At 46.4% G+C, this 14,779-nt stretch overlaps 1 protein-coding gene across 1 annotated transcript; it reads left to right on the top strand.

Moving 5' to 3' along the window:
• Positions 1–52: 52 nt before the first annotated feature.
• On the top strand, positions 53–13,276 carry zgc:77151 (uncharacterized protein LOC337153 homolog). Its single transcript, XM_048997670.1, has 10 exons — positions 53–213; positions 2,596–2,856; positions 6,216–6,390; positions 6,644–6,868; positions 7,665–7,780; positions 8,106–8,253; positions 8,462–8,514; positions 9,238–9,335; positions 10,124–10,283; positions 10,433–13,276. Exons 1-10 carry the CDS (start codon positions 193–195, stop codon positions 11,546–11,548), a joined length of 2,373 nt encoding a protein of 790 aa, XP_048853627.1. The 5' UTR covers positions 53–192; the 3' UTR covers positions 11,549–13,276.
• The last annotated feature ends 1,503 nt before the right edge of the window (positions 13,277–14,779 follow it).

Raw genomic sequence — 14,779 nt, 5'->3', positions numbered from 1 at the left:
AACTGAATTTGGCCACACCTAGATCCTGTCCTATTTTTTTTCCAAAAAGAGAAAGAGAGAGAGAGAGAGAGAGAACAGTGGGGGAGAAAGAGAAGGCTTTTCTTCTGCTGCATTTGTTTGCGTGCCGGTGAGTACCCGGCTGTGTAACTTGATAGGAGCCCCTGGATTGGGGTAAGGGAATGTCGGACTGCAATGGAGCAGAATGCAATCCAGGTAAAGCAAAAGCTGACTTTATACCTCTTTTCGGGTTTAACGCGGCCGCGCTCTCTTTGACCCGCTGTCAAAGGTCTACCAGAAACTTTATGTCGCCGTCATTATTATTATTATTTTCAATGTTAGGTAACTTCTTCAATTATTATTTACCCAATAATGGAGAAAAGTTATTTAAGTAACATATATCGAATTTGTAATTCAATATATAAGCCGACTACTTAGTGAAACTGTAAATTGTACACGCTGAGTTGATTTTTTTTTTACATTTTTTTTGGGGGGGGGGGAGAGAAACGTAATATCATTTTTTCTCTGAACCGGCTTATACGAAATGACATTAATAAAAATAACAAAGTACTCTGTAGTTTTTAATCCGATACCGATATTTCGATACACATATTTCTGTTAATGATTAATTTCTTTGTGTGTCGTGTCGACAACTTAGGTCCTCATTCTACCCCCACCCCCACATATCACATAATACTAAATACATTTTTAGTGCGACTTGAACTTTTACATATTCCTATTGCTGTTTTTCCAACTAGACGCACCCTTTTACATGATTCGATATTATGATAAATGTCGCTACATTGCGATGCAATTTATAATTCCATATTTTTAAAATTAAATACGGTTGGTAGGTGGAGTAATTGACTAAGTATACTGCCAATGGTCGTTTTTTCCCTTGAGGTTTCGTAAAAAAAAAAAAAAAATCTCTGTCCTTTGTATATTTGAAGTCAAAGGGAATTCTGAGTAGGGAAGAAACACTGTACTTTGCACTTGAATTTACGATTACACGACTGACAGATTCCTTTAAACACTTTTCTGTTTCACGTTTAGGTTTCCTTTTACTGATAACGTGTAAAAAAAAAAAGAATTGATTACGTGATAAAGAACATTTTAAAAAGTAATATATGATTATTCGGTTGTATCGTATTGTTTTTTAAGCCAAATATCTTCTGAATAGTAGATTGTGATTTCAAAAATTCTTTGTGCATTTTTGATATTATATAACGATATTTAGAATGAAATACAAGATCAACTGTAAATGTTAAGCATTAATTTATGACTGCATTAGTTTATTTGTATTTAATGTATGCCACGACCACCAAAGCACAGTGAAGGCAACTTAAGTTGTTAAAAACGCCCATGTTTACGAATATTACAAAACGAATATTTAGTAGTTTTATTAAACACTGGCTATGCCTCGTCTCGCCGCTAGTGGGCCCTGCTTTTCTACATGGATATGAAGGTTTCTCTGCTGTATTTTGTGGAATATTTTATAAATGAAATCAAGAAAAAGTGAAGCTCGTGTATATGTGAACACATCGCGGATTGGCAAACAAGTTTAATAAAACTAGGGACATGCGTAAATTATATATTAATATTGAAACTGAATACATATATAATTTTAAAAATATACTTTTAAACACTATTTTAAAAATATTATTCATCTTACTGTTAGTTTTATGTGGCAAAAAAAAATTAGATTTTCGGTCTCTTAAGCAGATTAATACATTGGAATGGGTTTCTATAACGTGGAAATTCTGCAAGGGCGAGACGTTTCTTTTCTGTCCATTTTCTGCCGTTTCAATGTAGATGAAATGCATGCAATGGCTGAATTGGGGGAAAATGCATGGATGGCAAGGAGGGGAGGTATTTGAATAGTGTGGAGCGATCTAAAGATGGCCGCATGTTCCTGTCATTGTTGACAAACTGTGACGAATACGGGATATTTCAGAAACTTATGGTTCAAATCGCCGCTTGTGCGTATTAACGTTTTAAATGTTAACTTGCGTCATGGGAAGTGTGTGGAAAGATCTGTGAATGTGCGACCTGAAAGTTGTCTCCCTGCTGGCTCAATCAAATTCTGCTTTTGACAATTTATACTTTGTTCATCATATTATATTCCCGGAACAAAAGCGTGTCTTGTTTAGACAGGCAGGGCTCGACCGATGATTAAATTAAAAAGAAATGCCCCGATTATTCTCATCTAGTTTCCCCTCGTTCTTTATTTAGTTTGAAAAAGCTTGTGAACGGCGTGTTCCGTATAAATCCGTAATAAATGGAAAGATGGCGACAGAAAAAAATGACTGTTCAGCAACTTAAGTTGCGTTTAGGTATGCAACAGTGGTTAAAATGAAACGTATGGAACGCGTCTTTAAAAAGTTGCGTAAAATGATATCCCATCGGCGTTTAATTATACTTTAATATTTACTTTAATGGGATTTTCAGGGCATTCTTTCAGGAATGTTATACATTTTTATTAATAATAATAAACATGCATTATCGTTGTAATTACAGTTTAGTGTCATATCCTGTGATACGGGGTATTTTGGCATTTGGATCGCCTCTTAACTTAGTACTATGTTTCTCGCCGCCCAGTGGTTGGGCGCCCCCTGCTGCCTGCGCGGCTCCTTTGCTTTCTACAAGTCCTTCACCTGCAGTGCCCAGGATGGTCGCCGGGCGGCGGTGTGGAGGCTCGGGGAGTTCTACTTCGTACGCTGTGCGCCCCAGGAACCCGCGTGCATTGCCGAGCTCACTTTGCTCTGGGAGGACCGGGAGCAGCGCCACCAGCTGGCCAGTTCACGGCTCTACTTTCTACCTGAAGACACGCCAAAAGGGCGCATGGGAGAGCATGGGGAGGTCAGTAGGCATTATTATCATTGTTATTTGCTAACAAATACAGTCTGTTCGTCATTTATTAGCAAGGAAATTTCATCGTCCATCCAAGTAACATCCTCTAGCAGTTATAACAGCAGAGCAAATTTGCGACATTGTTTCTGCTAGGGAAATTAGATATTTAAATACTCGTTCTGTGCTATAATGGAAGCTTGTTTTATTTTGCTTATATTTTCATTTAAAATGGTGTGCAGAAAGTTTTTTACTGGTAGGGTGTGTGTGTGTGTGTGTGTGTGTGTGTGTGTGTGTGTGTGTGTGTGTCTGTGTGTGTGTATGTATGTATATATGTATGTTGTTTCTCTATGGAAAATGTTGAGGGTGAGTGTGGCTCAGTGGTTTTAGGCTGCTATCCCTGTCATCAGAAGGCTGCTGGTTCAAATCCCAGGGCAAAGCGATGTCGCCATTGGGCCCCTGAGTGCGGGGACTGTCTGACCCCGCTATCTCAATCATATGTCGCTTTGGCTAAAGCCGTCTGATAAATAACTGAAGTTTATAAATGTAATCTGCTCATTGACAGGTGGCGCCGAGCAGGTGAACAACATTTTTCTGCATTACCTCTGCTGGTGGCATGTCCTCCCCCCCCCCCCCCCCCCCCCCGCCCCCGAATGTGTGATATGACAGGAATATGACCCGTTTCGTTCCGGGCGTGTTATTATATTTTTTCTGTTACGGTTTTTCTGCGTAATTTAACACCTGCAGATGGTTTGCGGGGAGCAGCAGGTAACAGATGTTCGCAACTCGGTATTTAAATATGTGAGAGTCTCCACAAAGATATAATTACAAACCTGTGTGTGTGTGTGTGTGTGTGTGTGTGTGTGTGTGTGTGTGTGTGTGTGCGGACTGGAGGGATGGGGAGGCTCCCTTGGAAGACTCACCCCAGTGTCTATTTTCACATCCTTTTAATGAGTCGCTTCTCTCCAAAAACTAAAAATACCGGTTATTTGTATCAATCATTAAAAATATGAATTCAGAAATCTTCAAACTGATTTGTTATTGTGTAAAGTTTTTTGAGCGTTGACTTTTGTTTGATTTTGTTTGTTTTGATTGTTTTGTTTGTTTAGATTTTAGAAGAAAAAAAAAAGCGTAAAGATAATGTTGAAAGTTGGTGTCTGGGGTATCTCTGTGCTGCGTGGTGAGGGTTCGAGTTCGATACCTGCATCTGTGCTGAGGCCTGGTCTGTCACGTATGACATGGGTGAGAGTTCTGATGCCGTCTTACTGCTCTGTGGCGCCCTCTGCTGCCCGCCAGGCACTTCCACAGGTGCAGGTGGGAACCAGCGAATATCCCATACCTCCCAGTGTACTGTGTGGCCAGGAAAACTGTGCAGGGAATCTGGCAGTTATCACCTCAGCAGAGCTGACATGGGTGTTACACTTTGCAGGACATATCCATGGCCGATCGGAGAGTGACAGGAATTTTGAATCTATTTTGAAAGTATTTTAGCTGTATATAGGTCCAGTCGGAAAATATGTATCATTTAGGTCTGCAGTTATGGCCTTTTAACGCTCACTAAAGTCCTTCAGAGATGTACTGTGTCTGGAAAACAAGAACACAAGCCGATAAAGGCCATGGTGAATAGGAAACATTCACACTTTGGCGCCGATCACGGAACAAGCGATAACTAGGGAAAACGCCCCTCAGAACAGCATAAAAATTCCTTTCCGTTTTATTTGCCAGAACCCTGCCTGAAAATAAACCTCCCAGTTCATTTTTCTGGTGGAAATCTGTTTTTGTCCTGAGAGATTACCACGAAAAAGCTCATATTTTCATCCTTTCTCACGTCGGGACGACTCTGTTATCCTTTTAAGTACAAATTCCCATCCCGTGATGAATAATGAAGTTCTGTGTTTTACACTTTTGTCAATGCTATAGCCTCCAGAGGTATTTGTGTGCATGTTGAAACACTAGTTACTGTTAAAGGTGATTATTACAAACGCAACTGTGGTTCACCCTCTGCGGTGTGGATGTACATCTCCCACTGTCCTGTGTTTGGCTGTGCTGTAATTATGCGAGTGTTTTTTTTTTAAAATAGCTACTTCTTAGGAGTTAGCGTGAGTATTATCCCAGCATTGGGCTGGAGTTTAGCTGTAGAGGATTGCACAACGCTGTCCCCACAGCAACTCGAAATGGCTTTGTGAAACCCCTGCATATTTTTGCCTCGTTTAAATATTTGCTACGGTACATTAGATTATCAGGTAGGATTCATCATTCCGTCAGTCAGTTTACTCTGAATTGCTGATGCTGATCTCTCAGCTCTCAGGACTTAAAAACTCAGTTGAACGCAATTGTATTTTTTTTTTTGTTTTAAACGGCAGTTTTTGTTTGGGAATGCTTTGTTCGAACGTTAGATCCAGTCGTTGGATGATAGTCTGCTCAGAGCCGCGTTTGTTTTGCATGTGTTTCGAGTGAATTTCGCTTCGAGTATCTTCCCCGAACTATCATTTGGGAGTCTTGCAGCAATTACAAGAATTTCAAAGGAGGTTTTGGACTTTCACATTTTTGTAGAGATGTACAATACAATCCCTTTATAAAGCACTCTAAGGGATCTGGCAAAACAGTCCGTTTATATCCAGAGTTGCTGTTTGCCCAGAACACAACTACAGGACACCATTTACTCATGCCACACCCCAGCAGACACACTTGTGGTGTAGATTATTATATTGTACATGTAGTAATTCAACTTTACCTGACTGTTGGAAGTATAAATGGCCAATAAGTGGTTATACATGTACGGTACAGTAGTAACCTCAACCTCATTGCTTACTGCTTCCCTCCAGCTGCGAGCGTTGTCTGCCGATGCACAGCGTGCCTGGTGATGGACAGTCAGACAGACCAATCAGTGTTGTCTGCTGTTAATAATCCTGACTACGTATCTGTGCTGGATATCACCGGCACGCCACACGCCTTGTAGGCGGAGCCTGCATGTCCATTATAGCCAAACAGAACTACAGCTAAAAGCGGCCCTGGGGACCAAATTGTTTATCCGTTATAAGCGAAATTCCGTTATATGCGAGTCCGCTACATCCGATGCTTTTTCTGCATGTTCTTAAAGGCACTTGGCCCGGACCAGCGGACCTCATTCGTTATAGGCGAAATTCCGTTATAAGCGAGTCCACTATAACGGGGTTTTACTGTATTACCTGAAAGCTGTATTGTTGCAGTTGGTTGAGGTGAGGTGCCATGAATTTTGTTCACTTGTACAGTCTATATCCTGTTAAATGCTAGAATAGGACGACTCTAGCTTTTTCAAACCCAGAATCTTCTGGTGATCTGTCCTCTGCCACTGTGTTGGCCCTAACGCGGGCTGGGTTTTTGCCACACAGGATGAGGTGCTGGCCGTGTCGAGGAAGATCGTGATCCGCGTGGAAGACCTGGTCAAGTGGGCGTGTCTTGAGCCGGCAGGGTGGAAGGCGAGGGGCTACAATCACAGCATGAGGAGCGGCCTGAATGGGGAGGCCGAGTCACCCAAAGACGACCCGCAAGGCGACAAGGCTGACGGTATGTGGAGTTTGATTTGACTGCAGATTCTTCTTAGTCATATGAAAGACTGAAATAAGAACTAAAATGATCTCTTAATGGACTAATTAATGAGTTAATGAATTGGTGACTGAGGCTGAGTTGGAGAGAGAAATAATTTGGGTTCATTGGGGGGGGGTTCGTTGGATCAGAGTGTGTGGGTCGCGACCCTTATCAGGTGGTTGTTTGGTCTGGTCCCAGCACTCATGAGGGGCGGGCTCTTCTCTCTCGGCAGAGTCCCAGGATCAGAGGCACGTGAAGGTGCTCAGCTACCCCCAGTACTGCCGTTTCCGCTCGCTACAGCGCCGCATCCAGGACCGGGCCGGGGCCCCTTTGGACCCGCACCTCCTGGCCCTGGGCGGGATCCGGGCGGCTCTGCGCCACACGCGGGTGCTTTACTGCCGGGACACCTTCAACCACCCGACGCTGGACAGCAATGCCAGCGTGTGGACCCGGCTGGGTGCGTGGATGCCGGTTGGGGCTCAGGAGGGGCTATAATTCATACGGAGGGGCCGAGTTTATCATTAGCCAATGATATGTTTTGAATTGGTGAGTCACAGGGAGGGGACACTCTGGGGGCCAATCAGCTTTCAGCTAGGACCACCGGCCCTATAGCCCCGCCCCTGCCCATAGAGAAAAGCAGCGTGGATAAGTAACTAGTCTAAGTAACTAGGTCATTAAGTCGGGAATGGATTGGGGTGGGTGGGGGGGGGCGCCCTCATTCTGACCAGTGCTTTGCCGGCCCAGTCCCATCACTAATAAACATGAAAGACGGTGTTGGATTGTAATTCCCAAAGTTTACCGTGGCTTTTACAGAGAGTTTATCTTCTCCCTGTCAGGCTATTTTAAATTTTTGGAAATGTTAAGCTTTTTAATTACCATGTGCGTGGGGAAAAAAGGAAGGTGTCCCCCCCGTTACAGGGATTTAAAAATAAAAAGGGGTTGAGGCATGTGAGTATGTGTGATGGGGGAGGGGGGGGTTTGAGGGGCATATTCATTCTGCTGATTATGGTGGTGCTGTCACCAGGCAGAGACTGTGTGAATTTATAATTAAAAATGTTTTTCCACCTTCGGCTCGGATGCCCTGCTTGCCATAGTAACCGTGTCCATTTGTGTTTTATTTTAAGTTGGTATAATGTTTCGTTAACCGTGGTGTCCATGGTAACGGCTGACTGAGCTTCGGGTTCCATATTTGTCTCTTGGTTTTTTGATTTTTTTTTTTTTTTTTTTTTAACTTTTGTGGTTCTTTTACCCAGGGTGCACCTCTCTCAGCCTGAAGGGCCGGGCCCGCAAGCGTCGTGGTCGTGACGGAAAGGGCCCCGAATCTCAGAACCACAGCCAGTCGGTAGCTTCCTGGATCGACAAAATGAAGGTCTTCATGCATTTTGTTTGAACTTCGTATCACTTTTGGTTAGAACACTGGATGGATGTAGGTTCATACGGGGAAGCTGATCTGAAACCAAAGGAAGATTCTTTGGGGATCCCCTCCATCAGTTCTTATAAAAAAGTCATGGATGGAGGATCCTTTGACAAATTCGGATTATCCTGCAAAATTGGTTCTGATATCCTGGCTTGACTTTGTTCCTGAGCTTTGAGATCTGGGTTAATGTATCAGCTGAACACTAGAGAATAGGGTCCTGACCCACTGTGACGGGTGTCCCTGACCGTGCTTGTGCCCCCCCCCCCGCCCTCGGCAGGAGAGCGTGATGGGCAGTGTGGAGCTGCCATGGGAGGGGGGCTGGCTCCCCCACCCCGAGGAGCAGCACTTTCTGGACCAGCTTTACCTCTTCATGGAGAGTAGAGGGTCTCCTATCAACAAGGTGCCCAACCTGGGCTTTAAGAAGAGTGAGTCATTCTCCTTCTTGCCCCCCCCCCCTTCCTCCATGCATCTCTCACTGGAGGGTGACCCCCCCTCCCCCCTCGTCTTAAACCGGGGATTTACAGCCAGAATAGATTTTTCACCATCTGTTACCCATAAACCCTGGATAACCCGTGTGCTTATCATTTAAAGATGTCCCTCTGCTGGGGGGCTGATGTGCTTCTGTTTCCACAGTCGACCTCTTTCTGCTCTACTCCGTCGTGAAGAGGCTCGGAGGTTATGAGCAAGTGAGTTACCACATTGTTGTGAAACCCGGACGTTCCTCTGAGGGAGCCTCCGATTGTCTTCATTCCCGTTTGTGACGTGATTGCGGCACCATCATGCCCGTCTGTGTGGGTTAAACTTGCTTAAAGTTACTTAGATCTTATTCCATTGTTGGAAAAATAAAAAGTGCGTAGAATGCAATGCATTCTATTGATATGTGGCTTCATAATTTGAGAAGTAGTATGTTTGGGGGCAAGGGCATAATTGATTGGCTGATTTTCATTACTGGGGGGGGGAGTTAGAACCTCCCTCTCCCCCATAATTTGTTCCCATGTTTGCGAGTAGATTGTGTTACGTGAAAAAGGGGTAAAATCGGGAGGCCCCTGTACAGCTTGTGCCCCAGAATCCTCGCTGTGTGCTCCTGGCCGTGATGCCTGGGATGTGGGCTGGTTCTGCCTGGCCTTTGGTCCCCATTCACCTCCCCCGTGATCCAGTGCCGATCTCCGACTTTGCCTGAGGCAGCAGAACGCTCTGGGGTCTGTGGCGGTTTCTCGTAACAGGAACCGTATGCGTACAGTCACATAAACAGACGGGATTTATTTCAGGACTTGCATGCGTTTGGATGAGGCCTGAAAATGTCTGTGGAATATAGCTGTAGCTCAGCCTGGAGAGGCTCGTGCCGCAGACATGGAGATGCGTGCGGACCGATGCGCACATGTTGACGCTGGGTGCCGTGTCGTCTGCAGGTGACCACGCAGCGGCTCTGGAAGCAGGTGTATAATGAGCTGGGGGGGAGTCCGGGCAGCACCAGCGCTGCCACCTGCACCAGGAGGCACTATGAGAAGTGAGTGAGCGTTAGATGGCCAGCCACACTTTCTTAAGGCCCCTTCCTGAATCGCTCCATCTGAGAGCCTGTCTCTCCTCCAGCCACACCCTTCTGAGGCCCCACTCCTAGCCACTCCCTCCTAGAGCCAGCCACACACCCATACTACTTCCTTCAGCTACCTAGGCCCCTCCCCTACCATCATCCGAGTGCCCCTCCCCTGGCTCTGCCCCTAGCCACTCTGAATCCAAGCCACTCCCTCTCCAGGCCCCGCCTTTAGCCACTCCCTCTCCAGGCCCTGCCCTTAGCCACTCCCTCTCCAGGCCCCGCCCTTAGCCACTCCCTCTCCAGGCCTCGCCCTTAGCCACTCCCTCTCCAGGCCTCGCCCTTAGCCACTCCCTCTCCAGGCCCCGCCCTTAGCCACTCCCAATCCGAGCCACTCCCTCACCAGCCTCCCCCTCTACCCTTGAGCCCTCTGTCAGTGATCTATTTCAGAGCTGCTTATCCTGGTCCCTGGCGATCTGCCTGTCTGCCGCTTTTCACTCCCAGTCAATCCTCTCTGGCCTAATTGGTCCAATTAATAGTTAATTATCTGTCCTATTTATAGACAGGGGTTCCCGACTCTGGTTCTCAAGGGCCACAAGATATGCCCCCTTCCCCCCGCACTGCCGCTTCTTGCTCTGCATTTGATGTTTCCAATGTCACTCAAGGGGGCCCGACCCCGGAGTACAAGCCTTGCACCCCGAAGCAGCTCCGTGTGAGCTGTGCAGAGTGACCTTGGCATGTTTGACGCATGTTTTTCCTTACAGGCTCATGCTGGCCTACGAGCAGCATTTAACTGGAAGCGGTGGGGGGAAGCCAGGGCCCCAGCGGGCCCCAGCAGCGGCTCCGTGCGGGAGCGGCGAGCAGCAGAAGGCGAGGGCGCCCCCTGTCGTTCACAAGAAGAGAGTTGGCGGCTCACCCTGTCAGGTGGGTGGATCCAGGCGGTCATAATGGTTCTGGGGCGGGTATGGTGGTGCTTTGTAGCACAGAATAGTTCTATGGGGAGTCTGGAAGATTGCATCTGACCTTCTGAAAAATCAGCATTTTATCTATATCTCTCTTCCCTTCTCCTGCAGGAGGGCAAGGTGGGAGCGAAGGGCGTGGAGGTTCGGAGGAGGGGTAGACCAAACCGGCGGCAGGTTCGAGCCACGGCGAAAGCCCGGCAGTTGGGGACCTCCCCTCCGAAGGCCTGTCCCCCCTACTCCCAGGGCACGCCCCCCCAGGACAAACCCCTCCAGCCTCCCCCTATGCCGCTGCAGCCTGGATTCCCCTCTGCGCCAGATGCAGGAGCCCACGGGGCAGTGGGGGGGGTGCAACCTGCATCCTTACCCCCCCTTCAGCCAAAAACCGAGCTGGCTCTCGGACCCCTCTCCCTCCACAAAGGCTTCCACCCTCTTGAGCTATTCAAGGCCCACCTGGGGCTGAGTGGTGAGGAGTGCCTCAGCTCTGCTCCCCAGCCAGTGGGCTCCGCTCTTCGGCCCCCTGTCCTGTTCATCCAGGCCAAAGCGGGCATCCCCGCTGAAAACGGCGGGGCTCAGATCGGAGGACCAGTTGATGCTAGGAGTCCAATGGGATCATTCCAGATCATTCCGCTCGACAACTTGCAGGTACGAAAGCTCATGCGGGCCCGGATGGGCCCCTCCGAGCTGAACTCCTTCACCAGGAAGCTGTTGGCCCAGGACCTCAGCAAGGTCTGCAGACCCTCTTGCCCCCAGCCTGGGGCACCGGAGCAGCTGCTGCCCCTCAACCTAAGCAAGCGTGGGAGTGTTGATTCTGAGCGACCCGATGACATGGCTAAGAAGATGAGATCAGACTGGGCCAGCTCCGGTGGCCCCGGGCTGGGCCTCAAGGTGACCATACCCGGCATACTGGCTCCACCGACCCAGGAGGAGCCGGCGGACTTGAGCTCTCCCAGACGTGCTAGAGCCTGTGTCCAGGAATGGGCCAACCGCTCCGCTGGGTCAGGCGGTACCACAGGGGTCGCAGAAAGCTCGGCCGAGGTGCAGGGACACCCGGAGTGTGTGAAACCAGAAAACGACCGCGTTGATCCGCGAGGTTGTCCCAGTAACAAGATGACTGATGTCAAAATGTCCCCCCCCGAAACACCTCCCAACCCCTGTCTGGACCGGATCTGCTGGCCCCCACCCCGATGTGGCTGCGTGGACGCACACGCAGCCGTACCGTACCACTGAACTCATAACACACAGAGCCCCCCCCCCCCAATCTGAATGCACATATAAATAATTATTCTAATAGCCGCTGTCTGTTTTTATAAATTATTTCATAGATGTTTTGATCCAAAGCAACTTGGTTTTATATTTTTGGATGTTTATACTATTGCGATTCAGGTTTGAAGATTCTTCCTCATAGTTACTGAAGCCCTTCCTGGGACTTGAACCAGTAACCTACCGGGAACAAGCTTTCACCGCCGTGCCACCCATGGCTAGCCTTTGCTGTACTGTTCATCGTTTGACTTTCCTGCTCGACAGTGAGTCGGCCCTTAAACAAGGACCTCGTTCATTAAGGTTCCTCTTTCTCCTGTAAGGGTTACTCTTTTTTTAAAAAAAAAAAAATAATATCACTGTATAAATTTGTCTGTGGCCCAGATATCGTTATTTCCAATTTAGGTTGCCCTCAGGGCCGTCTGTACTCACGTGTGAGGCCGGTACAGATATAGGTGGGCTGCCTCGATATTTGGTGATACATGTGGCGTTTCTTCACATAACTTGCATCCTGCTGTAAGGACATTTTGTGGTTTGAGTTAAGAGCAAATAACCTGCCCAACCACAACGACTCACAGGTCCTGTAAGCTCCTTGCATTTCAATTCCTGTTTCAAGATTAGGCAGAGATTGTGTTATGTGTGTGTTTTTTTTTTATTTTTTATTAACAACTCAGTACAACACTGCTGGTCTCCCGCATGCTGAACACAGACATTTGTATTTATAACCGTTATTTATTGGTTATATCTTAAGGCCACGTTCTGCCGATTGCCACGAAGTTGGACAATGGTGTCGTTGATTGGAGAAATGCGTAACTTAACGTAACTTATTTATTCTTCATTGAGTTTTACGCACTTAAATATTTATTCCCTTCATGCCATCCTCGCGCGTGCGCTCCTTTTCGTGCAGTGGCGGGGGGCCGTTATGACTCCGAGCTCGTGTGCGGTCTAACCGCGAGGCAAACTCAGCCGCAGCAATTATGGTTTACAACTTAACGTTAAGAACGCTATTTGACTATACAGGCTCCGCTAACATGCTAGCGGAGGCTTGAAGGTAGACATACTGCTTAATATGTATAATTATTATTTTGAAGTAACGTACTACTTTACAGTAATTTTCAGATAGAAAAGAGTTATTCAAGAGTTTGATTTAAATGCCATACCTGTTTTCCTTTTCAGCTCACGAACTATTTCTTATTGTGTGATTTATGTTTATTTTGTATTTAAACTCTTTATTTAATATTTCAAGTTGTAGCCTTTTGGTGTTTTTTTTTTTTTAATTGTCCGTTTATGTTCAGTTATGCATGTGATTGAAAGTGGGATTGTGTGCGTTAGTCAGTGGGATATAACTGAGTTACGATATAGATTTAATAGTACCAGGTCAAAACAAGCCAGGAGATCTCAAAAGCCGAGGTGTGTTACAGTATACATGGTTTTTTTTTTTTTACACGATTACTTTTCACTACTTGAACAACAGACACTAATTTTGGACAATCTGCATCTCTCTAAACCTGTGTATCAGTATGTTCCCCTTTCGCCTACATTCCTTTCTTGTACAGACAAAGACTCGCCCGAGTTCGTTGGACTCGCGGGCCCACGGTTATGCAATATGTAACAGTCGTCAACGTTTAAAATTTTGTTAAAAGGTGGTTATTTTTATGTGCATTAACACTGTATATTTATATTAAATTTTTATCTGTTCACTTTCGTTTTTCCTCCTTTTAAATAAAATATGTTTACAAAATTATTGGTTCAATTGGACCCAAGATGCAGACAACGTGACCCGCAGTCGCATTTATGTCCTGTAGGGGGAGACAGAGTTACTTTTTTGGAAAATCTGCCATTTAATTTAGCGTTCGTTTTGCATAGACTTTGGGATTTGAGGCCAGGAAATCCAGCCGCTTTGGGTCTTGTCTAAACTGTTGTCTAAGCTCTTGAGAAGTATAGTTGTTAAATACTTCAATTTTGTGATTTTCTAGGTTTTTGTTTAAATGCAAATAGTTTAAAATAGTAATACGAGTCGGCAGCAGGAAAAGTTGTACATGCTTAAGCAAACATCCACCAAATACATGCAGAAATGTGCACTTGATAACCGACAAACTTTCGCATTTCAACATTTAGGAACGGTCAGGCATTGCTTTCACTGAGAATGTTCCATCTTCTCATCCAACGGAAGTCTTGTTACACAAGCTTTTTCAGTTTATTTTTCCATACAACTTTCTTTTTTGGTTTCTATAAACCTTTGACCATTTCCCGAGAGTTTGAAACCAATTTTTGGAAAAGGGCTGCCTTGTTAAGCCCATGCTCGGTTTTGTGGGATTTACAGTAGGTGTTTCATTCATGGCACTTCATACTTTTAACGGCCAATCAGCTGCCTGTTTGCTGTTTGTGGCAACGGTGTGAAATCGAGGGGCTCGTCACCTCTGCGGCCAATCACATGCGGGCACCGTGTACTTCCAGCCTATCAGGGACATCCCGGTGAATCTTTGCTTACTTGAGCAGTACTCGGACACACAAATTCAGCCTCTTCTAAGCCAAAACCGTAAATCTTTCCCCTTCCATTTATTCTTGGCCTCGTCTGTAAGTGTATTAAGCTGAAGCAACGCTAACACGGCTCTTTTGTTTTTCTGCTGGCTAATCATCCAGAAAAGTGCATAAAGGCCTGTCAGCCAGGGATGGTAGAAGAAGTGGGGGGGGCGCTTTTGTGAGGCTGGGTCGGTGCCCAGTTTCAAACTGGTGTTTCTCCTTCGTGCTGCTTAAAGAGGGCGAGTTCCAGTTTGGTCAGTCGTCGGCGTTCTGCTTGATGTGGGATGAGTGTGATTGATTATTGACTGCCAGTTCGGAAGGTTCCAATCGCAGCACGGGGGACAGTGTGACCATTTCTCCCACCCCAGCACCTTCCTTGTACAACTTGACCTGGCACTCGCCCCCAAAAAAGCACCCCACTTTACTGATTCAGTGCATTTGGATAGATCCATTCATTAGGAGGGGGAGTAGAAGGTAAAATTCATACATTGTTATGGCATACTCGGTCGTTTTGATATTCATGACTGAGTGTGTGTGCTCTTCTTATTGGATGGGATGCAGATGGTGTGCTTTTTTTCGGGAGGGGGCGTACATGCACAAGTCCCCTCCCAGTCCCTGCCCGTTTCAGCAATCTGGCCCCTCCCGTGTCTTTCCAGGCTGCCGTGGGGTCTCTGGCAC

This window comes from Brienomyrus brachyistius, unplaced genomic scaffold (assembly GCF_023856365.1).
Source record: "Brienomyrus brachyistius isolate T26 unplaced genomic scaffold, BBRACH_0.4 scaffold35, whole genome shotgun sequence".
Taxonomy (NCBI): Eukaryota; Metazoa; Chordata; class Actinopteri; order Osteoglossiformes; family Mormyridae; genus Brienomyrus; species Brienomyrus brachyistius.
This window is presented reverse-complemented; position numbering and strand designations above follow the sequence as displayed.

Excerpts from the sequence above, each read along its gene's own strand:
- zgc:77151 (XM_048997670.1), top strand. The coding sequence starts at position 193 with ATGGAGCAGAATGCAATCCAG. Across the intron at positions 6,869-7,664 it reads CAGCGTGTGGACCCGGCTGG|GGTGCACCTCTCTCAGCCTG; the intron begins GTGCGTGGATGC and ends TCTTTTACCCAG. Across the intron at positions 8,254-8,461 it reads CAACCTGGGCTTTAAGAAGA|TCGACCTCTTTCTGCTCTAC; the intron begins GTGAGTCATTCT and ends CTGTTTCCACAG.